Source organism: Musca domestica, unplaced genomic scaffold, assembly GCF_030504385.1.
Source record: "Musca domestica strain aabys unplaced genomic scaffold, Musca_domestica.polishedcontigs.V.1.1 68, whole genome shotgun sequence".
Taxonomy (NCBI): domain Eukaryota; kingdom Metazoa; phylum Arthropoda; class Insecta; order Diptera; family Muscidae; genus Musca; species Musca domestica.
Window position 1 is genome coordinate 3,008,717 of NW_026712379.1, and position 26,662 is coordinate 3,035,378.

The 26,662-nt window shown below is 36.6% G+C and overlaps 2 protein-coding genes and 2 long non-coding RNA genes across 4 annotated transcripts; 2 read left to right on the plus strand and 2 right to left on the minus strand.

The window, feature by feature from the left end:
- Nucleotides 1–372: 372 nt before the first annotated feature.
- On the minus strand, nt 373–12,876 carry LOC101893778 (uncharacterized). Its single transcript, XM_059129773.1, has 5 exons — nt 12,726–12,876; nt 11,379–11,513; nt 11,174–11,315; nt 2,174–2,477; nt 373–2,111 (listed from the first exon to the last, which is right to left on the minus strand). The coding sequence occupies exons 3-5, from the start codon at nt 11,201–11,203 to the stop codon at nt 478–480; spliced, it is 1,968 nt and encodes a 655-aa protein (XP_058985756.1). The 5' UTR covers nt 11,204–11,315; nt 11,379–11,513; nt 12,726–12,876; the 3' UTR covers nt 373–477.
- Nucleotides 12,877–13,204: 328 nt separating this feature from the next.
- LOC101893449 (facilitated trehalose transporter Tret1) lies at nt 13,205–16,976 on the plus strand. Its single transcript, XM_005190237.4, has 6 exons — nt 13,205–13,457; nt 13,520–13,752; nt 13,807–13,937; nt 15,763–16,106; nt 16,176–16,597; nt 16,676–16,976. The coding sequence occupies exons 1-6, from the start codon at nt 13,388–13,390 to the stop codon at nt 16,874–16,876; spliced, it is 1,401 nt and encodes a 466-aa protein (XP_005190294.1). The 5' UTR covers nt 13,205–13,387; the 3' UTR covers nt 16,877–16,976.
- A 5,902-nt stretch (nt 16,977–22,878) lies between these two features.
- Nucleotides 22,879–25,753, minus strand: LOC131805953 (uncharacterized). The gene is made up of 2 exons (XR_009343909.1): nt 23,857–25,753; nt 22,879–23,780 (listed from the first exon to the last, which is right to left on the minus strand). It is a non-coding gene; the product is annotated as an uncharacterized LOC131805953 (long non-coding RNA).
- On the plus strand, nt 23,348–23,928 carry LOC131805952 (uncharacterized). The gene is made up of 2 exons (XR_009343908.1): nt 23,348–23,497; nt 23,570–23,928. It is a non-coding gene; the product is annotated as an uncharacterized LOC131805952 (long non-coding RNA).
- Nucleotides 25,754–26,662: the final 909 nt, after the last annotated feature.

Here is a 26,662-nt window from a genome sequence, read left to right on the forward strand (position 1 = left end):
AAATTACCGTATATAGGGAGTTACCGTTATTTTGGGGTTTATACGTCCAATATCGTGAACAAATTCTTGTTTAAAAAAAGAAGTCGAGTGGGAGATACCTCGCCTCTTCTAATTTTTATAAAATAATAGCTACAATAAATTCCTTAATGTTCTGTGAAAATTCCACGAAATTCGTTCAGGCGTTTGCGAGTCAATAAGGAACATACACACATACACATACTAAAAACGTGAGAAGGCTCTTACCAGTGTGTAGCACTTAATTTTTGCTTACTTATATATATCCTGCAAGCCAACATTTTATAACGATGAAAAATGTAATCATTTATCCAAACTAACACAAACATCTTAACTCAACATACGCAACAATGTTAATTCCATTTTCAAATGCCGTGTCGAATTATTTATTTTTCAACAGTAAATACCGATAAACAAATAAAATCAAATGGACATAATTTAAATGTTAAACCATAGTTGGTGTTATTTTCCACTGAGCAAAACCTTGTCGACCCGTTCCCGTGCTGTACTGGTTGTATGAACACCGCCGGCATGTCGTGTCTGCGGAAGACCTCCGTTTTTGCGAATGGCGCCCAACTCGTATGTGATAAGAGGACTTAAACTTTGAGAGGCATGTGCACTGGGTAGTTTGGCCACATTAGTTTTCTCCATGGTGCGCATAACACAAGTGGTATCGCACGACAAACAAGCCAGGTCCTGTAGGACTTTGATACGAGCTCCCGCTGCAGCACAATCGTCGTTCGTTGCATCCACATACTTTTGCAACAAGACGCGTATTGATTGAATTTCTAATTCGACTTTCTGCTTGAATTCTTGCAGTATACGGTCAATGGATGCAAATCCCAGAGTTTGGCGCAAAGTTTCAGCAGTCTCTTCGAGTCTTTTGTCCGCGTCCTTGATCTGTTTGAAAGCTTCGCAGAAACGTTTATCTATGCGGCACTGCACTTCAAGCAGTTGATCAAGTGATACTTTTCTCTGCAGTTGGTCGTAGTCAACCTTATCGGCAAACATTATATCTACCTCGGCCTTGCTCACTTTTTCGCTGACGAGTGAGTCAATACTCCTCTTGACGTTCTCCAGGTTTAGAGTGTTGTTCGTCAAACGGATGTCTGATCGTTCGAGTCGTTCCGTTAAATTGTTTACATTGAATCTGACATCGCGCATTTGCTCCTGGAGCTCTTCAATAAGTATCATGGCTTGTTGGCGTTCCTGCTTGACCAGCCTTGCCGTGATCTCGTTTACTTTATTAGTGAGTGTGCAGAAATCGACCTTTAGTTCCAATAACTGGTCAAGCATTTTTCCGGGCGAGTAACAAAGACATCCGTCTAGATCGTGTTGACTGAATTGTTTCTCTCCAGTGTTTGGTTCAGTGGCTCTTGTGCACGATGACTGTGCCTCCAAAATATCCTGCTCTGTTACACCTTCCCCCAGTTCTAAATCGGACAAATGCCATTCTAACGAATGTATTTCGGGTATGTCAAAACGATGAGAACTTTTGATGTTGATATTCTCGGTGCGTGCGACGCGAAGTGCCTTCGTTATGTCTAAAAGTTGATGTATTCTATGTTCATCTGGTTTTTTGCTAAGGGTTAGAAATGTCAAAAGAAGTAGTTGTTCGATAGCCAACATCAATTGGTCCTTCATGATTGTCACACCACCGAATAGATCCTCGAATTCCGCAACTTTACTTTCAAGTCCCTCTATCTTGGATGTGCGATAATTAGAAGAATAATCATTGGATTGTTTTCTTTCAGAGGAGGGTCCTTTCATATTTTCATCAGATATAACAGATGGTGTAGGATTGTTATTTTTCTTTGTTGTCCCAGAATTACGGACAACTTCTTCAATTTCTTCTGGAAGAGGAGAAGTGGCAACAACCTCGGCAACAATTTCATGAAGTTGTGGTTCCTCGTTTTCAACAGTCGTTGCAATGGGCCCGGGAGCGACTTCCTGTGGTTTCTCGTTTTCAACAGGCGTCGTAATGGGCCCAGGAGTGACTTCCGTTGCCGATCCTTTTAATTCTTCATTGTTTTGACTCTCTCGGTCAGATCCTCCTTCTGTTCTAACGCCACAATTAAAACAATTCTTTATATCTTCTGAAATATTTACAAAACTTTAATTACCTATCAGATGTTAATCTCAATGCTTTAATCCTTACGATTGAATACTTTGGCAGATGCAGAGCACATAATCAAAGATTCATATTTTGAATATTCAATGGGGTCATCGAGAATATTCAGCTTTTCCGCAATGCAATTCAGAAGGCAATGTAGAGCATAGAAATTCACATGTCCCGGTTCTGGCGATCCAATTGCCATGTCAATTAATTGGCGAAATTTAATCGTTGCCATTTCAGCGCACTCAGTCCCAGGGATATTAAATGACGCCAAGAAATGTAGTTGACCAAAAATTATGCAATTTCGGCGAAAATAAAGACGTTTGAAGTGAACCGAATGTTTGTTCTATTTGTATATTGACAAAAATTATGAAACTCATTATTAGAGTGGCTTCATTTAATGGCTGTTTGTAGTATTTTTATACCCTCCACCATACTATGGAGGGTATATTCATTTAGTCATTCCGTTTGTAGCTCCTCGAAATACTCATGTCAGACCCAAAAAAGTATATATATTTTGATCAGCGTAAAATTCTATGTCGATTTAGCGATGTCCGACTGTCTGTCTGTCCGTCTATCTGTTGTAATCACGCTATCTTTCGAACGAATCAAGATGGAAGGTTAAAACTTTGCAGACATGTTTATTTTTCCAGTAGACAGGATAAGTTCGTAAATGGGTCATGTAGGTCCACGTTTTCATATAGCCCCCATATAACGGTACCTCCTGATATTCGGTATTTTGATGATTTTAGCGACATTATTCACTGAAATTCAAATTTGATATTTGAAGTCCCTAAGGGATACTACAGCCTATTACAGAAAGTTGTCTATGCAGGTCCACGTCTTCGTATAGCCCCCATATAACGGTACCCCCCCGATATTCGGTTTTTTCACTTTCATTCGCAAATTTTACGAATGAGAACTTGTTCCGTTTTTTTGTAGCAAATGCCAAGTCCTACCAAGTTTGATGTTAAAATAAATGATTGTCAAAGATAGTGAATAACAATAATTGGTCTGTTCCAGAACTGCAACAATGTAAATGTTTTTACTACAATAACCGATTTTCCCTTTTGATATTAGCCATGGTAAAACTAAGAAGGAAAAGTCATGTAATCATATGTTTACAATTTTTCATAATTCAATTCATAAATCCATTGTATCCACACAAAATCAGAGATGGGACCTGTTTTTTATGCATTGAAAATTGACAAGGTAAATTACAAAAAAATGCAGAGCTGGGAATGCTAATTTGAAATGAGGTTACCTTTATTTTATTGTGCCATGATTGTAAGGGCGAGAAAAGAACACGATCGCTTCGCTTGGGTGTAGATTCAATTCTGATTTTATTTTTAAAATATGTTCCTTGCGTACTACTGAAACTAATCTAACATAACCTAGTCGCAGCCACACAATTGTTCTTATCTATTTTTATTACATGGTTGCTTGTCCCTTCATTCAAGTAGTCTTGGCTACCTACAGGCGCATCGGTATATGTGTGTGTGGGTCATGTTCTTTATTATTTTACAAATTATCATATGCGACAGCGCACAAGATCACTGAATTCTACACATGTGATATTTTATCGCAGCTGGGAAACTGATATTTTGGAATCTTATTTTTTAATTGTTAGAATTTCCCAGCGCCTCAACCGCACTCAAAAGTATGTACAAAGTATTTTGTACAATGATATTAACGCAGGTTGCAAAACTAGTAGATTCTTGCAGGTTCTGGAACAGAGCAAATAAAAACTTTTAAGTTCCTTGTCAAAGTCAGGCCAGAAGTGACATTTTGTTAGTTCTATTTACATTTTTATCTAGAACTAACATCTATGACATTTTGTTAGTTCTTATATTTACCGTTTTTGTAACAAAAAGTACGGAACCATGGTAGACTTAAGGAGTTAAGTCGTATTTTTAATTTTTTTTTTAATTATTCAATATCTCATTTTCAAATTGTTTATTTATAAATCCACTGTATACACAGGAATCAGAGACGGGAACCTGGTTTTTATTCAGTGAAATTTGACAAGGTAAATTACAGAAAATGCAGAGATGGATATGCTTATTTGAAATGACTTCACCCTTTTAATTTTATCATGGACTGAACGAAAATCTTACAATAAGTATGTGAATAAACGTTAAGGAGAATAGAGAAAAAGCGGAGGATGCCATTGCAAAAAAATACAATGAAATGAACAATGAACAATGACAGTGAAGGGATGTAGGACACAACGACAAGATACGGAAATTCAAAAGGCCTTATACAGCGCGTAAAACATTGCCAAATGACCGATATGTGATCGGAATAAAAGAAGCATGTAACATGCGATTGTGGAAGACATATGATTCAAAAGACGGGACCCAGTGTTGCTCGCCTCGTAGTGTGTGAAGAAGCAGATTGATTGTACATGGTCTTAGTTTAAGTAGCGTAGTCCTTTATATTAAGTACACTATACTTATGCGTTGTTACCAGGCCGTGGCCGTGGCGGTCAGCTATGAGAGAATATAAAGGAAAACTTCCAGTATACACTTCTCGATAATGTCATATAGTATAAATATATATCTACAGGGTGCGATGAAAAAACTGAAACCAACCTGAGAGCGTACAAAAGCATTTTGGTGTGAATTTTCCGAAAAAAAATTATTCGTGATGGAATTCAAGCGTGATAGTGTGATTTCTTTATATTTGGCTGGAAAGCCACAAGTGGCTATCGCTAGAGCACTCCAGCATTTAAATGTGAATGTGAATGTACCATCGCTCTTTACCGTGATACTGGTAGCGTAGCCCGACGTCAAGGAAGTGGACGGAAGAAAACAGTAACATCAGCAGAAATGGTTCGAAAAGTAAAGAAGCGACTTGGCCGGAAAATGACTCGTGAGCTGGACATATTGCAATATTCCATTCGGCAAAAATTGAAAAATGAGCTCGGGGTAAAGCCACTTAAATTCCAAAAAGTGCAAGAACTTACCGCAACAGAAAGAAAATAGACTCAAAAGAGCTAAAGAGTTGCTTCGCTTGGCCGAAAGTGGTGAAGTGCCGAATTTAGTTTTCTCCGATGAGAAAACATTCGTTGTCCAGCAGTTTGTAAACAAATAAAATGATCATGTTTACTTGCCAAAGAGGTCAGTTGAAAATGTGCACCTTCGGTTGGCCACCAGAACTCAAGCGCCGGCCATGGTGATGGTGTGGGCCGCTACAACAGCCGATGGTCGCTCTCCGTTCGTACTAATCGACCGTGGCATCAGAATAAATGCCGAATATTATAGCGAGAATATTCTGGAGGGTGTATTAAAGCCTTGGGCACGCAAACATTTTGGCAGCAGACCTTGGACATTCCAACGAGACTCAGTACTATGGCACTAAGCACGCGCCACCCAAGAATGGCTACAAAAATGAGGTTCCTCGATTCATTTCCAGCGCACAATAGCCACCAAAATCTCCGGAAAGCAAGGTTGGCACTAAAAAATACCAAAGTGTCGATCACCTCAAGCAAGTGCTTCGCCGGGAATGGGTCAAAATACCGCAGAGCAACATTCGGGCAGCGTGTGACGGTTTCATTGGTCGTTTACTTCGTACCAAAGGTGATCAATCGAACAACTCTAATCTTATGCTATTTCCGACATTTTTTGCTTTCATTCAATAAAATTTAAGAAAAACAAGTAAAAAAGCAGTAAGTTCGGCCGGGCCGAACTTTGAATACCCTCCACCATTTGGAACGAATTAGAACATTTTCAAAAAAATAAAATCCATTAAAAATTCTTTTGAAATTTTTAAAATATCTAATATAGGAAGGTGCCGATATATGGGGGAAATTCGATATTGTGGACCTATAAAGACAAATCTATGTCTGCGTGTAAAGTACTTAAAAGGAACTCCTTGTGTGGTTTTTCAGATAATTCCAGGAAAAATATGGCTAAAAACATCAAATACACAAAAATAAATGCCCACAAGGGACTCCTTTTGTGGAATTTCAGACAATTCCATTGAAAAATGTGGATAAAATCATCAAAATACCAAATATCGGGGGTACCGTTATATGGGGGCTATACGATATCGTGAACCTATATAGATAATTCTCTGCCGAGGTATAAAGTACCCACAAGGAACTCCTTGTGTGGATTTTCAGACAATTCCGTTGAAAAATGTGGGTAAAATCATCAAAATACCGAATATCGGGGGGTACCGTTATATGGGGGATATACGATATCGTGGACCGATATAGCCCATCTTCGAACTTGACCTGCCTGCAGACAAAATAGAGATTTGTGCAAAATTTTAGCTTCCTATCTTAATTTGTTTAGACAGTAGCGTGATTACAACAGATGGACAGACGGACGGACATGGCTAAATCGTCTTAGAATTTTACGCTGATCAAGAATATATATACTGTGTTGGGTCTAAAATGTTTATTTCGATGAGTTACAAACGGAATGACGAACTTAATATACCCTCCATACTTTTTTGGTAGAGGGTATCAAAATGTAAAAATTATGGCGTTTGACTTTGTTGCAGTTTTTTATACCCTCCACCAAAAAAAGTATGGAGGGTATATTAAGTTCGTCATTCCGTTTGTAACTCATCGAAATAAACATTTTAGACCCAACACAGTATATATATTCTTGATCAGCGTAAAATTCTAAGACGATTTAGCCATGTCCGTCCGTCCGTCTGTTGTAATCACGCTACAGTCTACACGAATTAAGATAGGAAGTTAAAATTTTGCACAGATCTCTCTTTTGTCTGCAGGCAGGTCAAGTTCGAAGATGGGGTATATCGGTCCACGATATCGTACAGCCCCCATATAACGGTACCCCCGATATTCGGTATTTTGATGATGTTAGCCACATTTTTCCATGAAATTGTCTGAAAATCCACACAAGAAGTTCGTTATGAGTACTTTATACTTCGGAAGAGGATTATCTATATAGGTCGACCATATCGTATAGCCCCCATATAACGGTACTCTCCGATATTCAGTATTTTGAAGATTTTAGCCACATTTTTGAACGGAGTTGTCTGATAATCCACACAAGGAGTTCCTTGTAGGTACTTTATACCTTGAAAGAGAATTGACTATATAGGTCCACAATATCGTATAGCCCCCATATAACGGTACCCCCCGATATTCGGTATTTTGATGATTTTTGCCACATTTTTCAACGGAATTGTCTGAAAATCCACACAAGGAATACCTTGTGGGTACTTTATACCTCGGAAGAGAATTATCTATATAGATCCAAGATATCGTATAGCCCCCATATAACGCTACCCTCCGATATTCGGTATTTTGATGATTTCAGCCACATTTTTCAACGGAATTATCTGAAATTCCACACGAGGAGTTCATTGTGAGTACTTTATTTCTTGGAAGAGAGTTATCTATATAGGTCGACGATATCGACTATATCTATATCACACAAGCAGTACGTTGTGGGTACTTTATACTTTGGAAGAGAATTATCTATATAGGTCCAAGATATCGTTAGCTCCCCATATAACGGTATCCCCGATATGCGGTATTTTGATGATTTTAGTTAAATTTTTCAACGGAATTGTCTGAAATTGTACACAAGAGGTTCTTTGTGAGTAGTTTACCCCCTGAAAGAGAATTCTCTATACAGGTTAACGATATCGCATATCCCCCATATAACGGTATCCCCGATATTCGGTATTTTGATGATTTTAGCCATATTTTCCTATGGTATTTTCTGAAAATCCACACAAGGAGTTCTTTGTGAGCACTTTAACCCCTGATAGGTAATTGTCTATAAAGGTTCCCATATATCGGCACCTTCCGATATTTTAAAGATTTTAACTGAATTTTTAATGGATTTTATTTTTTGAAAATTTTCTAATTCGTTCCAAATGGTGGAGGGTATTCAAAGTTCGGCCCGGCCAAACTTACTGCTTTTTTACTTGTTTTATCTCACTCTGTACATAGACAATTTTCCCACAAAGTTAAAGTACCCATTACGAGTCTCAAATATGAAATTCAAATGCAGACAAAATTCCTATCTTAACTCGTTTTGACTCTAGCGTGATTACAACAGACGGATGGACGAACGGACAAGGCAACATCGTCTTAGAATTTTACGCTGATCAAAAAAAATATATACAGTGGTGGCCAAAACATATGCAACAAATATTAGTTTTTTAAGAAGTCCTCTAAAAAAAATATTTTCTAAAGGAAACAAACGGAACTTGTTATAAATTTTTTTAGCTCATTTTATTGGTTAACAGAAAATAAAATTTAATCCATACTTATAACAAAGAAAACATAGAAAATTTGTAGATATTCAATATAGTCTAATATTTGGTTGGTCAAAACATATGCAACCAATCATTGTGTTAAATTGTTTGTGCAAGAATATTAATATTTTGTAGCAAATCCTTTATTTTTAATTACAGCCTGACATCGGCGACGCATGGACGATATAAGGTTGTCAATAAAATGTTGAGGAATCGATTTCCAGGCCTCTTCCAACCTGTTGTACAAAATATTCGTATTTGTACAATTTTCACGATTGATTCTTTGATTGACGATTTCCCAAAGGTTCTCAATGGGGTTTAAATCAGGTGATTGCGGTGGCCATTGCATTACTGCAACATCATTTTGTGCTAACCACGATTTAACAACTCTTGAAGAGTGTTTGGGGTCGTTGTCGTGCTGGAATATCCATCGCAATGGCATCTCATACTCTGCATATGGTAGCATTACCGTTTCCAATATGTCTTTGTACATGTACTGATCCATTATTCCATTAATTCTATGCAATGGACCTACTCCTGCAGCAGAAAAACACCCCCACACCATTACGCTGCCTCCTCCATGTTTCACTGTCTTTGTACAGTATCGAGCTTGGAGCCGCTTATTAGGTGGTCGCCGTACATAACGCATACCATCGCTACCAAAGACGTTAAATTTGGATTCGTCGCTAAACAATACAGTTCTCCATTTCATTTCTGTCCAATGTAAATGCTCCTTTGCAAACTGCAAACGCTTTTTTTGATTACGTATGGAAATAAGAGGTTTTTTTGCTGGGCGGCGGGCTGGAAGGGAGGCATCATTTAGACGTCTGCGAATAGTCCGATCAGAAATTTGCATTGGGAGTGTTGCAGCAATTTTGAGGATGTGATAAAAGGATCTTTTTTCACTTTTTGGATTATTAAATTGTCCGTACGATTAGTTGTTTTGCGAGGTCGACCTCCGCTGTGTTGTACCGAAACATCCGAATTCTTTTTAAAATTCGCAATAATGCGAGAAACTGAACTTTTATGCACCTTGTATTTTAGTGAAATATTTTTTTGTGACATTCCTTCGGAAAAATCGGCCACAATACGTTTTCTTAGCTCGATTCCGAACTTATCCCGCGCCATAATTAAATATCTTTTTTTTACTTTTAATCGAAATTCTACTGCTAATTTGTGCAAGGTTATCCGTGATTAATACAGTTTCAACAAATATATTATGAAAACACGTGAGAAAAAGTGGTAAAAATACCGTTATCCGTAAATGATCGAAGAGTTGCATATGTTTTGTCCATATCCATTTTTAGGTTATCGATAAACATAAAAAAAAATTGACAAAATCAAAACCAGATGTTTGTTCTGGTACATATGATCGGTGTCTAAGTTACTACAGAGGAATATAGATGTATTATTAACGTATTGCTTGGAACAAAAATTGCTTTTATGAGTCATTTTACAATATGTGATGTCCAGTTGCATATGTATTGGCCACCACTGTATATATACTTTGTTTGGTTCAAAATTGATAATTCGTATGGTGAAGGGTAATAAAGAACAGTGTGGCTTGTTTGTTCGGGATACCGTAGTATTTTGTTGTTGCAAAATGGTCAGGCTTATCCCTTTATTGTTGTTTTTATAAAAACAACGTTTGTTTATTAGTGGAGAACGATGGTAATGTTTACCAGGGGGTAAGGCAGGGAATACCTAGGTTTCGGAAAGAGCCACCAATCCTCATCAGTTCCCTTGTTTTTTGTCTGAGATATTCTCCCCAGAAGTTATTTTATGACAAAAAACATTTTTTACCCAAGTGACGAGATCGTAAGCTCAATAGAAGAGGAACCAAAGAATTAAATAGAACTAAAATTCTTTTGGAAAGTCTTCTAAATCTTACAACCGCACTTATAAACATTTACATTTTTCTCCACTTGTTATGCTTTCGTTCAACCTGAACGAAGTAGCATAACCATGTAAGTTGGTTTTGTCTGTTACAACAAAAACCCCTTCGTCGACCAAATAGAACAGTGTGGCTTGTTTGTTCGGGATACCGTAGTATTTTGTTGTTGCAAAATGGTCAGGCTTATCCCTTTATTGTTGTTTTTATAAAAAAACAACGTTTGTTTATTAGTGGAGAACGATGGTAATGTTTTATTTAATTCTTTGGTTCCTCTTCTATTGAGCTTACGATCTCGTCACTCGTCAGAGACGAGTTGTATTAGTTCAATTTCGCCCCAAAATTTGTATATAACCCTACGCTCCTTATTTATTTTACAAAGAAGCCAGCCGATGACTTAAGGGTGGAAATACATTAAACCTCTTCGTAGATGAACAAAGGAGTTTTAGGTTGACCTAGTTCGATTTTGGCCCTAGGCTCCTTTGTTCATTTCCAAAGAAGCCAGCCGATGACTTAAGCCAGCCAGATAAGCGCTTTATGTATTCCCACCTTAAGCCTGCCAAAAAGGCGTTTTATGTGCTCTCACCTTTACTGTATACTTATGTTTATTGTGTGAAGATACTCTCTCGCAAGAAGATCAAATCTTACTATAAATGAAACCAGACATACGTACTATAAATATTTTGCTTGTTCATGTATGGTACACAAATACAGGCAGATGCATTACCACTTATGAACATTGATATGTCAAAAATGTTAAAAAAAATCCGCAAAAATAATCTGATTTTTACATACTTTTTAAACCGATGCCGTTTAGAGGCTGTTAAGAAATGGGAGTTTTCATTAAACAATTTGAATTCCAAAAATGTTTTGACAGTTTATTGATGTTGTGATGCGGCTACCTGTATTATTTTATCTTGGGGCCCATGCATGGTAGAAGAATACCGACAACAGCAAGTGATGTTGTCCAACAAACCTAACAGCAGCTACGCATAAATTTGCTTTTAGACGTTATACAAGTCATGGCGCAGTAACAAGGTGTTCCTGAAAATTAAAAAAAAAACAAGATTTAATGGCAAAATTGAAAAAAATTGATTTTTGTCGCACAGTGTAATTGTAGGTAAATTTCACATAATAATTCAAGCCACACGGCCGCATCCGTTGGTACAACCTGGAGGGTTGTCAAGTTGTATGCTTCGGCCACAAACAATACAAATTTGTATACAACCTCTTTGCAAAGACCTAAAATGGTAAAGACTAGAGAAAATGAATTTTGAGCAAATGGTTTGTGTCTACAATACATAGATTAACAGCTCATGGCAAAGACATATTAATATAAAATCCACAATTACAGAAACGGATAACAAATAAAAATTTGAAAAATCCAAAATTTTGGTTTCAAAATTCTATTCCATGGGCCTTTCCGAAAATTTGCTTATCGGTTTAAATCAGTTAACATTGGTAACTATGTTGTTATGATATCGTAAGAACAGAGGTATTTCCACAGGGTTACCATATTTTGACTCTGTCTTGTCCTATCTTTACACTTCTATGTCTTTGCTCTTTGTACAACTTCACTTTTCGAAGAGTTCATTTGAATTAAGATGACACCGGAAATAATTCCGTGCTCTATAATTTACTTAATAGCCTTTATTTATTATAATTTTTGAAATTCCATTTTATATATTTTTTTATTTATATTTTTTTTTTTTATATTTTCATTGAAATCAAACATTTGATTGGATTGCGACATGCCAACAAACATTACAATCAGTTGGTACAACATGTTAAATATCAAAAAATTTTGATTTTTTGTACAACCACACACACACAACTTCGTACGACCGGCATAGACAAATGAAAATATAGACCATAGACAAATGAAGATATAGACAACGAAAAGTTAGTTTTGTCTTTTTATCCAGGTGGCTCTTATCATGTTTTGCATAGTCAACATGCTGATTTACGCGTTTAAGCCACTCGACTTCGAAAACACATTTTATAGTTTTTCAAGAATTTCACTGGAATATTCTCATATTTTTCGATGTCACTACATAGTTTTCACTTGTCTTTTATTATGGAACAATTTTCAACTGACAAATATCCTACAGTTTTTGTTATTTTTAACGTTTTAGAATTGAGTGACTTCAAAATTCCCACTCAAACCCCTGAAACGATATAGACGACATCTGCTGATCCGATTTTTTTCGAAGATGAACGGTGAGAGTATTTCGTTGTCTATATTTTCATTTGTCTATGTGTATCGTTCTTTTCTGACGTTTCCGTTCGTAATTTTTTGTTACAAAAACTTGAAACGAAAGTAACGAAGAGAAAATAGTTCGTACAAGAGCCAGCAAAATATGAATGTATTAAAAACTGAAGTGTCGCTTTTTGTATGAATCTTAACGGTAAAGTAGGAAGGCCTTGTTTCAAATTAGCAGGAACAAATATCACATATATCTTAGAGTTATATCCATTTCCAGTGTTTCCAAATAATTGAGGAGGTATTATTATTTTTTCGATGACATCAAAATCAGTTATAAATAAGTCCTATCAACACCCACACAGGTCATCGATGCCAGTCTAGCTTTCATCTTCTAAATGTCAGTTCTGACTGATGTGAACCTTTACTTGATGTTTACTATTTTCTATTTGCCTTTCCTCACTAATGTGGCAGTACCAACATTGTCGGACGTTTTGATGAGTTTATGAATGATGTATAAATTTACTTAATCTGCATGCTAGATATTTTCGTGTCTTTATACTGCCTCCGCACGTACGTATAACTACGAATGTATGCATGTATGTACGAATGTACCACCCATAAAATCACCACATATAAATCTGAAGAAGATCTGCAGATAACGCGGGCTAATAAAAATTTAGGCGTGATAACAAAATAAGCTCTTTGTGAATTTCCCATAGAAATCCGTCACTTATTTCAATGGAAAGGTGATGAAGCACGTTCGCGATCTCGAATCTCCGGCGATGTCAACGGCAAAAATATTGTTTCGAATTGTATTCTGTTAACTATTTTCACCGCATATAAATATAATAAAAAAAAAAATACTAAAAAACACGAATTTGAATAGAATCGTATTCAAGGAATAAATGAAATGAAAATGTTCATCAACAGCGGGATTTTCAAAGAGGAATATAGGCGTCAGTTGTTGGCATCCTTGAGCGGTTTGTAGAGAATACAGGGTGTGCATATGACGAAGTTATGTTGAGTTTTTATTTTCGAGTAGTAACCATGATTTCACTAGCTCATGGAATTGGACTGGGCTGGCTGTCGCCCATGTTGCCCAAATTACAATCGCCTACTGATACTCCGATTGATTTCACCGTCAACGTAGATGAGTCATCATGGATTGGAGCATTAATAAGTGTGGGCGGAGTAATAGGAAATATCACTTTTCTTTTGATATTCGACCGTTGGGGACGTAAAGCAGCTATATATGGATTAGCAATTCCTCATATGGTATGTATAACCCATTTACATTACTTGCATATGTTCTAAATCGGAAATTTTAAGTGCCTGTGGATGCTTTTGTACTTTGCCGAATCTGTCGAATACCTGTATGCGGCACGAATATGTGGTGGCTTAACGGGCGGAGGAGTGTTTATAGTCATACCAATATTTATTAGTGAGATTGCGGATCCATTGTAAGTATAAACTATGATGTTGATGATGATAGTATAATAATAAGAATCAAATGCAGAGCAAATATTCCTAAAATGCTCAATTTCAAGGAGTAGCTAGAAAATCGTATATAGCCACACATTTAAATGAAAATACGCATATACATAAAGTATAGTACAAAGTTCATTTTGTTAATTTTCACACAATGCCGGGAGTTATGATTGTTTCTGCAATTGAGGCTCAAAGTAAATAACACAATACCTGAAAAATATGCCGGAGGAGTTTATGAGATGTATTGGAACCCTTGTCCTACTCCTACGTAAAGCCATATTGTATAGTTTTCACAAATGAATAATTGTTGTTTGAAAAAGAAAGCTGAAAAAACAAGAACTAAAAACAAGAAGGGAGATGCATTTATATGGGTGCTATACGAAGACGTGAACCTGCATACGCAATTTTTTGACATAGGTTGTAGTACCCATTACGAGCATCAAATACGAAATTCGAAACAATTCCGAATATCGGGATGTATCGCTATATGGGGGCCATACAACGACGTGAACCTGCATACGCAATTTTTTGTCATAAACTGTAATACCCATTACGATCTTTAAATACGAAATTTGAAACAATTCCGGTAAAAATTTCGCTATAATCATCCAAACAGCGAATATTGGAGGGTACCTTGCTATGGGCGCTATTCGATATCGTGGACCTATATAAACAATTCTCTTCCAGGGGGGTAAGGTACTCAGAAGGTGTAGATTTTCAGACAATTCCATTGAAAAATTTGGCTACAGTCATTAAAATGCCGAATATCGAAAGGTACCGTTACATGGGAGCTATACGTTACATGGGAGCTATACGTTACATGGGAGCTATACCGACAAAACACCGATCTGTGCATTGGCTTTGCAGCTTCTTATCTCAATTCGTTTTGACTTGAACGTGATTACAAGGGACGGAAAGCCTGCCAGACGGTCTTCGTCTTAGAATTTTACGCTGATCGATAATATATGCAGGGTGAGATAAAAGAACTGCAACAAAGCCCGACACCATAATTTTTACATTTTTTGTTGTTGTTCGGTTGGTCACCTTTGGCACGAATTATGGCCTTCAAACGGCCAATGAAACCGTCACACGCTGCCCGAATGTTAATCTGCGGGAGCGCTTGCTTGAGGTGATTGACACTTTGGTATTTTTTAGTGCCAACCTTGCTTTTCAAAATACTCTAGACACAATAGTCCAGCGGATTGCTATCCGGAGATTTTGGTGGCCATTGTGCGCTAGAAATGAAGCGAGGAACCTCAATTTGTAACCATTCTTGGGTGGCGCGTGCTGAGTCTTGTTGGAATGTCCAAGGTCTGCGGCCAAAATATTTGCGTGCACAAGGCTTTAATACACCCTCCAGAATATTTTCGCGATAATATTCCGCATTTATTCTGATGCCACAGTCGATTAATACGACAGCGAACATCGGCTGTTATGGCGGCCCACACCATCATCATGGCCGGCGCTTGAGTTGTGGTGTCCAACCGAAGGTGCACTTTTTTCAGCTGGCCTTTTTGGAAATTTGGCAAGTAAACACGATAATTTTGTTTGTTTACAAGCTGCTGGACAACAAATGTGTTCCATTGGAGAAACCCGAATTCGGCAGTTCACCACTTTCGGCCAAGCGAAGCAACTCTTTAGCACTTTGGAGTCGATTTTCTTTCTGTTGCGGTGTAAGTTCTTGCACTATGTTTGCACTGCTATGGATGAAGTTAAATTTATTTTGCACCAAAATCATTCCCACTAAACACAGCGACCCATTCTTATAATTATAACATTTGATGATTTTCCATATAGAATCCGAGGAAGACTTACCTCAATATTCTCGCTCTCCTTGAATTTGGGCATACTGTTTGGTTTCATTGTGTCTTCGTACGTGCACTATCACATAATTCCATTGGTGGTTTTGCCGTTGCCATGTCTGTATTTAGTAGCCGCAATTTATTTTCCCGATACACCACAATTTCTTTTGCGAAAAGGTCGATGTGCGGAAGCTCTCAAATCATTTTTATTTTACAAAAATATCGCATGCAATAATAAAGTCTCTGTCAAAGCCGAAACCCAACGACAGTTTGACGATCTGAAAATGTTAATTGAGCAACAGCAGAATCAAAATGCAAGTATAAGCAGCAGCGATTTTCGTAAGTATCCGAATTGTCTTGTCAACTCCTCTACCAATTAGTAATTAATTTCTCCGATTTCCTATTCAGTTAACAAAAGATCCATGTTCGCCATATGTTCGGGTGTTGTGCTAATGCTGCTGAATATGTTTTGCGGCTCTTTCGCATTGGTCAATTACATGTCAAGCGTATTCGCCGCAATTAAGTCCGAGCTGCATCCTGATGTAAATACTATAATTGTCGGCGTGGTACAAGTCATTGGGACATATACGGCTACGATTCTGGTGGACCGATTTGGACGCAAAGTGTTATTGCTGGTCTCAACTTCCGGCATGGGTGTTGGTCTGGCTGCTTTCGGAATTTACGCTTTCTTTGCCGAGGAAACAGAAGCCGATCTTTCATTCTACAGCCACTGGTTGCCACTCGTATTGATGGCGTTCATAATATTTATAGCTAATGTTGGAATTCTATCGGTGACAGTTGTTGTGTTGGTTGAAATATTACCCTCAAAGGTGAGCAATTAAACTCAACGAATCAGAGTTTGTGCGGAGCCACTGGCAATGTTAACAATTTTCGTTATGTCTTTTTAGATACGATCTATTGCATCCTCGTTTTGCCTGGCCCTCCTAAGCCTGTTTGCATTTATATCACTTCGCATATTTCCCCTTTCGATGCACTATTTTGGATTATCGGCTACTATGTGGTTTTGTGCCACCATTTGCGCCTTTGGTCTATTTTACATTTCAATATTTTTGGAAGAAACAAAAGGAAAGCCAATGGAAGGGAATTAGACAAATTTTCGATATTGACCTGTAGGTATGATAATTAGTACATTTTCACGTATATATGAAATAAAACAATTAAAAAAATGGAGTTTGGTGTGACTCTGACATGAGGGGACACCAAATTTTATTTCTTATTTATTTTATTAATGTAGCGAGATTACCATGGAAAAATAAGTGAAAATCTTACGACGTTTAAGAATTTGTGGATTTCATCTACCACGAACGCATAACTGTGTGGAAAACCCTACCTACACCACTGTATATGTTTAGCAATTGTACCGGTAAAAAATATATGGTTTTATTGGGAGTTCGTATTAACTTATATTTGGGAGCTATATCCTGATCTGCAATGATTAAAAAAAAAAACTGACGGAGATGTTGTTTCTACTGCCTTTGACACCTCGTAGCAAATATCCATCGTAGAATTAAAATATATATATATGTTGGGTTCATTTTCTATACATATATATATATATATATGTATGTATATATATATATATATATATATATATATATATATATATATATATATATATATATATATATATATATATATATATGTATTCTTGTGAACAAAATGCAGGTCGCATTTATTATCCGATTGAGATGAAATTTTGCAAACAACATTTGTTTGGCCCAAGGACGAACCCTATTGAAACTGGAGATAATCGGTAAAAATTTAGATATAGCTCCCATATATATCTTCGTCCGATTTGCCTTTTATTGTGCACCAAACGTGTAATATCAGCCCGAATAGTATGGAATTTTGCACATACAACCAAATTAGGCCTGAAAATAAGTATGCCAAATTTTATCGAAATCGGTTCAGATTTGGATATAGCTCCCATATATAACTTCGTCCGATTTACAATTTATTGTGCACCAAACGTCTAATATTTGTCCAAATGGGATGGAATTTGGCACATACGACCGAATTTAGTCTAGAAGGTAGTATGCCAAATTTGGTGAAGATCGGTTCAGATATAGTTATAGCTCCCATATATATTGTTCATCCGATTTATTGTATTTGTTACCCACAGCCGTAATATGCACTCCGTAACAACGATATTCAGGGAAATATATCAAATACAGCTCAGAAATATCTTTGCCAAATTTTATCGAGATCGGTTCAGATTTGGATATAGTTCCCATATATATTTATCCGATTTCAAATTAATTTCGCACCAAATGGGCAATACAAGTCCGAATTTAAAAGATGAAAATGCTTCGGCATATTTAATTCTTTGAATTTTAAATTATAATTATAATCATAGCGTGTATGATTGAATTCTCCCATAAAAACTTTTAATTATTAAGTGGAGCTCAACTAAATTAGCAAAGTGGTGTAGGGTATCATAAAATCGGCCCCGCCCGACTTTAGGACTTTCTTTACTGGTTTTGTTTGTTTACAAACTGCTGGACAACGAATGTTTTCCAATCGGAGAAAATCATATTCGGCAGTTCACCACTTTCGGCCAAGCGAAGCAACTCTTTAGCTCTTTTGGGTTTATTTTCTTTCCGTTTCGGTATAAGTTCTTGCACTTTTTGGAATTTCAATGACTTTATCCCGAGCTCATTTTTCAATATTTGCCGAATGGAATATTGCGATATGTTCAGCTCACGAGTCATTTTTCGACCACTTCGACGTGGGTTTCGATCAAGTCGCTTCTTAACTTTTCGAACCATTTCTGCTGATGTTGCTGTTTCTTTCTTCCCCTTCCTTGACGTCGGGCTACGCTACCAGTTTCACGGTAAAGAGCGATGGTACGAGACACAAAAGATTTATTCATATTTTGTACGCTTGTAAACAATATAATGAACTGTCACTGAAATAATTTTAACAGCTGTCGGACTAGTGGTTTAGAATTTACAGCAGTCTAAATTTGGTTGCAGTTTTTCATCTCCCTTGTATATATATCCTGCATAAGCGTATTTTTATGACATTCTTATTCACCGGAATTGTTTCAAATTTCGTATGGGTACTACAGCCTATATCAAAAAATTACATATGCAGCCCATGTCTTCGAATAGACCCAATATTATTTTTTATACCCTCCACCATACTATGGAGGGTATATTAATTTTGTCATTCCGTTTGTAACTCCTCGAAATACTCATGTCAGACCCAACAAAGTATATATATTCTTGATCAGCGTAAAATTCTAAGACGATTTAGCCATGTCCGTCTGTCTGTCTGTCTATCTGTCCGTCTGTCTGTTGTAATCACGCTATCTTTCGAACAAATTGAGATAGAAGGCTAAAATTTTGCACACATGTATATTTTGCCAGTAGGCAGGTTAAGTTCGTAAATGGGCCATGTAGGTCCAAGTTATCATATAGCCCCCATATAACTGTACCTCCCGATATTCAGTATTTTGATGATTTTAGCGACATTATTCCCAGGAATTGTTTCAAATTTGGCATTTGAAGTTCGAAATGAATACTACAGCCTAAGACAGAAAATTATCTGTGCAGGTCCATGTCTTCGTGTAGCCCCCATATAACGGTACCCCCCATTTTCGGTATTTTGATGATTTTAGCGACATTGTTTACCGGAATCGTTTCAAATTTGGTATTTGAAGTTCGTAATGGATACTACATCCCAAGTCAAAAAATGAGCTATGTAGGTCCACGTCTTCATGTAGCCCCCATATAACGGTACCCCCCCATTTTCGGTATTTTGATGATTTTAGCGACATTGTTTACCGGAATCGTTTCAAATTTGGTATTTGAAGTTCGTAATGGATACTACATCCTAAGTCAAAAAATGAGCCATGTAGGTCCACGTCTTCATATAGCCCCCATATAACGGTACCCCCGATATTCGGTATTTTGATGATTTTAGCGACATTATTTACCGGGATTGTTTCAAATTTCGCATGTGAAGTTCGTAATGAATACTTCAGCCCATGCCAGAATATTGTCTGTGCAGGTCCACGTCTTAGTATAGCCCCCATATAACGGTACCCCCCATATTCGGTATTTTAATGATTTTAGCTACATTATAAACTGATTTTTCTTCAAGTTTCGCATTTAAATAGTGTAATAACTTATGACAAAAGTTGCTTATGCAGGCCCACGTCGTCGTATAAGCATTCGGTATTCTTAAGATTTTAACAGAATTTTTAACGGATTTTATTTTTTGGAAAATGCCAAACTTGTACCAAATGGTGGAGGGTATTAAAAGTTCGGCCCGGCCGAACTTACAGCTTTTTTACTTGTTTCATTTTTATACCCTCCACCAAAAAAAGTATGGAGGGTATATTAAGTTCGTCATTCCGTTTGTAACTCATCGAAATAATCATTTTAGACCCAACAAAGTATATATATTCTTGATCAGCGTAAAATTCTAAGACGATTTAGCCCTGTCCGTCCATCTGTCCCTCTGTTGTAATCACGCTACAGTCTATACGAATTAAGATAGGAAGCTAAAATTTTGCACAGATCTCTCTTTAGTCTGCAGGCAGGTCAAGTTCGAAGATGGGGTATATCGGTCCACGATATCGTATAGCCCCCATATAACGGTACCCCCGATATTCGGTATTTTGATGATGTTAGCCACATTTTTCCATGGAATTGTCTGAAAATCCACACAAGAAGTTCGTTATGAGTACTTTATACTTCGGAAGAGAATTATCTATATAGGTCGACGATATCGTATAGCCCCCATATAACGGTACTCTCCGATATTCGGTATTTTGAAGATTTTAGCCACATTTATGAACGGAGTTGTCTGATAATCCACACAAGGTGTTCCTTGTGGGTACTTTGTCCCTTGAAAGAGAATTGTCTATATAGGTCCACAATATCGTATAGCCCCCATATAACGGTACCCCCCGATATTCGGTATTTTGAAGATTTTAGCCACATTTTTGAACGGAGTTGTCTGATAATCCACACAAGGAGTTCCTTGTGGGTACTTTATCCCTTGAAAGAGAATTGTCCATATAGGTCCACAATATCGTATAGCCCCCATATAACGGTACCCCCCGATATTCGGTATTTTGATGATTTTACCCATATTTTCCTATGGTATTTTCTGAAAATCCACACAAGCAGTACCTTGTGGGTACTTTATACTTTGGAAGAGAATTATCTATATAGGTCCACGATATCGTATAACCCCCATATAACGGTACCCCCCGATATTCGGTATATTGATGATTTCAGCCACTTTTGTCAACGGAATTGTCTGAAATTCCACACGAGGAGTTCATTGTGAGTACTGTATCCCTTGGAAGAGGATTATCTATATAGGTCCACGATATCGTTAGCTCCCCATATAACGGTATCCCCGATATGCGGTATTTTGATGATTTTAGTTAAATTTTTCAACGGAATTGTCTGAAATTGTACACCAGAGGTTCTTTGTGAGTAGTTTACCCCCTGAAAGAGAATTCTCTATACAGGTTAACGATATCGCATATCCCCCATATAACGGTATCCCCGATATTCGGTATTTTGATGATTTTAGCCATATTTTCCTATGGTTTTTTTCTGAAAATCCACACAAGGAGTTCTTTTCGAGCACTTTAACCCCTGAAAGGTAATTGTCTATATAGGTTCCCATATATCGGCACCTTCCGATATTTTAAAGATTTTAACTGAATTTTTAATGGATTTAATTTTTTGAAAATTTTCTAATTCGTTCCAAATGGTGGAGGGTATTCAAAGTTCGGCCCGGCCAAACTTACTGCTTTTTTACTTATTTTAAATTTTCAAATTCCTTCCAAATAGTGGATGGTTATAAAAATTCGGTGCCATCGAATTTAGCTGCTTGTTGATTAGTAAATCTATGATTCAATAGGCTATTGGCGACTCAAAAAATCTCATGAGATACTAAAGTTAAGTTAAGTAGCACATTGACAAACTGGGTTTATTGAACGTTCTAAACGAAGATCCGCTGAAGAATGTTTCTAAACCAGCAATTTTTATGAAAATGATAAGAAGGCAAAAGATTGACTGGGACAAGTATTGACAAGTAAAATCTTATTGTACAATAAGATATAATTGTACATTGGGCTGGGTAGCCCAATTCTTTTCTTAATTCTATTTGCAGAGTGTTATGATGTAAGTTACTATTTATACTCTGTTGGGAGTAATAAAATAGTTCACGGCATCGCAGGACGTATTAAATTTTAAAAATTAAAGACTAATGACAGAGGATGTTACATTGTTCGATCGATATGAGGAAGTAACCGAAGAAAAAAAACAGTTTTCATTGGGAAAATCCTAAAAATTCGAAGAAAATCAATGCAATGTACTACATGGTTAAATTATTACAAGATGTTCTCTGCATTTTTCAGTAATTTACCTTGTCAAATTTAACTGCATAGAAAGTAAGTTCCCATCTCTGTATATACATAGTCATTTTTTGAAAAAAATGTAAACATGTGATTGCTGACTACCTTCTTAATTCTACCATGGAAAAATACAATGGTACAATTATTTCAAAGTGTTCTCATTTCAGATAAGAATATCCAGCTTGCATAGTTCTGTAATTTACCTCTTATGTTCTGAAATTATTCTTTGTGCTTAAATTCGTAACTCTCAAATCAAGATGGATGCACGATTCCTTTTCATTTTATCAACAATTTTCATATGAAAAAAATTTTTGTGTAGACGTCGATGAAAATTTAGATGAAAATGGGAAAACATTTTCAATGAAAATTTTAATAGTTGTTACGTGCCACCTGCTTCGGCACTATGGTGTTGTGGCCGCTAGCTCAGGAGCCATGTTCAGGGGTTGGTTCCATCCCATACACCAATAGCCTTGGGGACGAACAATTAAACAATTAATGGATAAATACAAATTCTACATAACACAAACACTACGTACACCTGGAACAAAGGAGTTTGATATTGCCACTCCCACACTAGCCCGCCCAACCTTGACCCTGAGATCCTACATAACTGTCAATTTTATCAGGGCCCCGTATTCCACACCCACTCCCCTCAGTACAATGTACACCAAATTCACTCTCTCATGAATGAACTAGACAATCATGATTACACAAACAATCATATTACGAACAATTTATTAATATATAAGATTTCCTTAAAATAGAACAAACAAGCTGAAATTTGAAACATTAACTATCAGGATCTCTTAGTCATTGTTTGAGGAGTTCATATATATCAGACCACCCTTCATTACTTCAGTCAACTAAATGTCACCAAATTTTGGACTTTCTAAGTTATGCAATTAGTACCTGCCTAAACGAGCTCTCTTAGGTGGTGAGGGACCCGCAAACTGGTCCACAATATTCAACGGAACCTCAAAAAAAATCTTGATTATAACACTCAAAGTAATTTGGGGTAACCCTACACTCCAATTTACTTATAAAATTTAGAATAGTTAATGTCCCTCACAAAAACAAGAACATTTATGCTGGACACAAAAAAAAACACAAATAATAAACTTAGACAACACAACTTAACCTAAATATATTATCTTAATTAAAAATTTGAATATTATATTAGTTCTTTCTCTTAATTTATATGAATTTTTCTGCCTTTTGCTTTTTCTTAAAATTTTATGTAATGGAATTTCTCCTTTTTTCTGTTGCAGGGTCTCCCTCCTGGTTCTGGTTTTTATTTTATGCCAGTGGTTGTATCAAACAAGCGGTAAGTTTAATAAATAACTTTGTTACCTGGCTTTTTGCATTCTTTAGTACAACCTGCTTTGTTCTTTTCCAGGATCACTCTTCCGCGACCTCGTCCACCAGGATAAAGCAGAACCCGGATATCATGGATCAAGGGAATTGGTGTTATGGAGGCGGTTGCTGGGGCCTCAATTTTGCGTTGTGGTGGTTGCTGTGGCCGTCAAAGATGGGCTGACCTCTCCGCTTTTGTTCGCCGAGGAGGCCAGTTGATACCCTCGAGAAATTTAAATTATTTTGGCGAAACACTGAAAGACATAAAAGCACACAACACAAAAACACTCATATATCTACACAATTATAATTCATACAAGGATCACTTACAATCAATTACTAACGCCTTCACCATAAATAATAAAATAAATATCGAGGCTTTTATTGCCTTAAAAAAAGTAATTTTTATTTTGAAATTTGGCAGGTTTTAATTTTTTTTTACTTTTATGACCACTATTTTACTGTCGCACCACTTGAATAATAAGGGCGCGTTTTCCTTTTTCCCCCTTTTATACCTACGGGAATGACGCGGCATTTTTCCGCTTTTCGGCTTTTCCTTAATTTTTCCTGACATTTACCTTCTTTATGATACCGACCTAACGAGCCCTTACAATATCGCAGGTGGTATTTTCGATTAATTTATCTACCAAATAATCGATCCAAATACAACACTGGCAGTGGTGGCAATTCTAATTACCATTGGGACAGAACATTTCCGCTTCATTTTTTAAACACGGGTTGCTGCGGTTTGCACGTCGCGGATGTTAGCTAAAAAAAACATCAATTAAAAATTAAATAGTGCCCACCACGCAACAAAACTTCACCGTTTCTAGGCATCTGCAAAAGAAACGGTGATGTGCGTTTGGTTTCGCCATCGTTTCGTTCGTTAGAATTACCTAAAGTGATAGTGATTTCAGTGTGATAGCAAGACACATATCCAAGTATTCAGAAATCCCATTTCTGCAAAAAAAAAAAAAAAATCTGTCGATCCTTCGCCCTCGGACATTGTACCGCATTTTCCTGAAGGTAAGCATTCTTATTTGATTGTAGGCTCATAGTTAATTTCATGTTTTCCTATTTTTTTAGGTACTCTCGCTTGAATTTGTCAATGAATGCTTGGCGAATACATGGTTTTTTTGCATGTGTGTGTGTGTGTTTGTGTTCGTTCATCGCAAAAACCAAACCAACGGTAGTTCAGCGGAATGCGGTTTTATGGTGGCGGTTTGCACACACACATGAGAACACATTTCATTGAGGCGTCATTTAAATGACATTGAAAAGCAAACAGAACAAAAAGAAAACGTGTATGAAGAGTCGGTATGGTGTTAACTTGCTGCATGGCGTGGATGGCAGCGCTGCCGCTGTTGCCATTCCGTTTACATCGATCGACAAGCAGATCGTTTCGCTCTGCTTTTGTTCAGCCACATGCACGCGCAGGTATATTACGTTCCTTAAACTGATAATAGCTCTTACCCTTTATTCACTTATATTTCAATATTAATTATATTATTATTTTTTCAGGCCATGCTTGGTACTTTATAAACAGACAAATTCGTGAAATTTTGTGTATAAATAAAGTGAATTTAACCAATATTCTTCGACACTAGTGAAAGGAGGCTGAAATTATACAGGCTGAACCACATAACTTGACGTTGATGTCTACAGTAATTTGGAGGACATTATTAGCATCTCAGGTATGTCGTACTTTTTTTATGAGTTTATTGTGTGTACCATCTCAGTGAAAATTTAAATTGTTTTGTATTCTCCGGAAAAAATCGTTATCAACACAATATTAAAGAAATATTGTACCTCACACACTTAAAATTTTTTTATGTCGTGCAATTTCTAGACTTTGTATAATAATAGGATTCTGAATTTGTGCAAGAAGAATCTTCACGTTTCCAAAGAGACTTCTGGAATATATTATTTCTCTGAAAAAATTAGTATTGACATGAACTACCTGGGGTAGAGCGAATATGAATCACATGTCCCCATATATTTTACCTGCGTAATCACAAAACAATTGCCGATGAAAAAATAATATAAATTTTGTGATAATTCATCTCATATTGAAAGTAAATACTTTTTCGATTGCTATCACCCAGGGTGCAATGAGTAGGTAAAAGAAAAGTGTTGCATCTAATTAAAAAAAATTCTACGGAATAATAATGAATAATTTGAATAATTACGGAAAATAATTGAATATTTGCGGACAACCATTTCTTCACATGATGGAGAAAATTAAAAAAATTTTTTGTGAGTTACATTGGACATTCAAATCTAATTGTCTACGCTTTGATTTAGAGGTCTATTATATTACATTTTTATTTGTATTTGCTGATCTATTAGCGCCGGTTATGGAATCCTTCCCAATTGATGATAAAAATGGTAGAAAAAATATGAGGGTAAAATGATGATAATTGAAACCCTGTAGATTGAATCCCTGTTTCATTTAGAATAGACATGTCTTAGTCCCAACGTGGGGAACTCCCACGCCCTGATTTTATGTCTCAAAAGCCGGGCTAATCTAAATCGTCTATAATTGGATTACAATAGTGAATTATAACAAATATTTTAATATTCCTAGATAACTAAATTTCATAATTTCGACATAATTTCCTAAAACCAGGATTGCCTTATATATATTTTCCACTAAATTCATTCCGCTTCCATGTTTACGCAAAACATTCACAAATGACACAATAAGCACGTATATAAAAACTCAACGCAACACAGATAATCTAATATTGCACTAAAGTATTTTTTTACAGCTTACGGTACATTTGCTCACATTATTGAATACATATATAAACAAAAGAACATCGTGTATAAACAAAATTATTGCATCATAGATTAACTCTGCTTAATCTAGTATTGCACATAAATTATCTTATCACAGCTTGTTATACTTTTGTTTATATTTTTATATCCTTTGCGTGGAAATTACCAAGTGGTTTTCCTTGGAGCGTTTCTAGCTCATACATATTATTGCCCACTGGTTTTACTACCCTACATTTCAGGAATTTCTTGCAGAACTTCGCATTGATATTATTTTTGAAGTCTGAAAGGGTATGATTTCTCCTATACACTTCCTGTCCCGGTAGAAACCTGACAATACGTGCTCGTTGGTTGTACC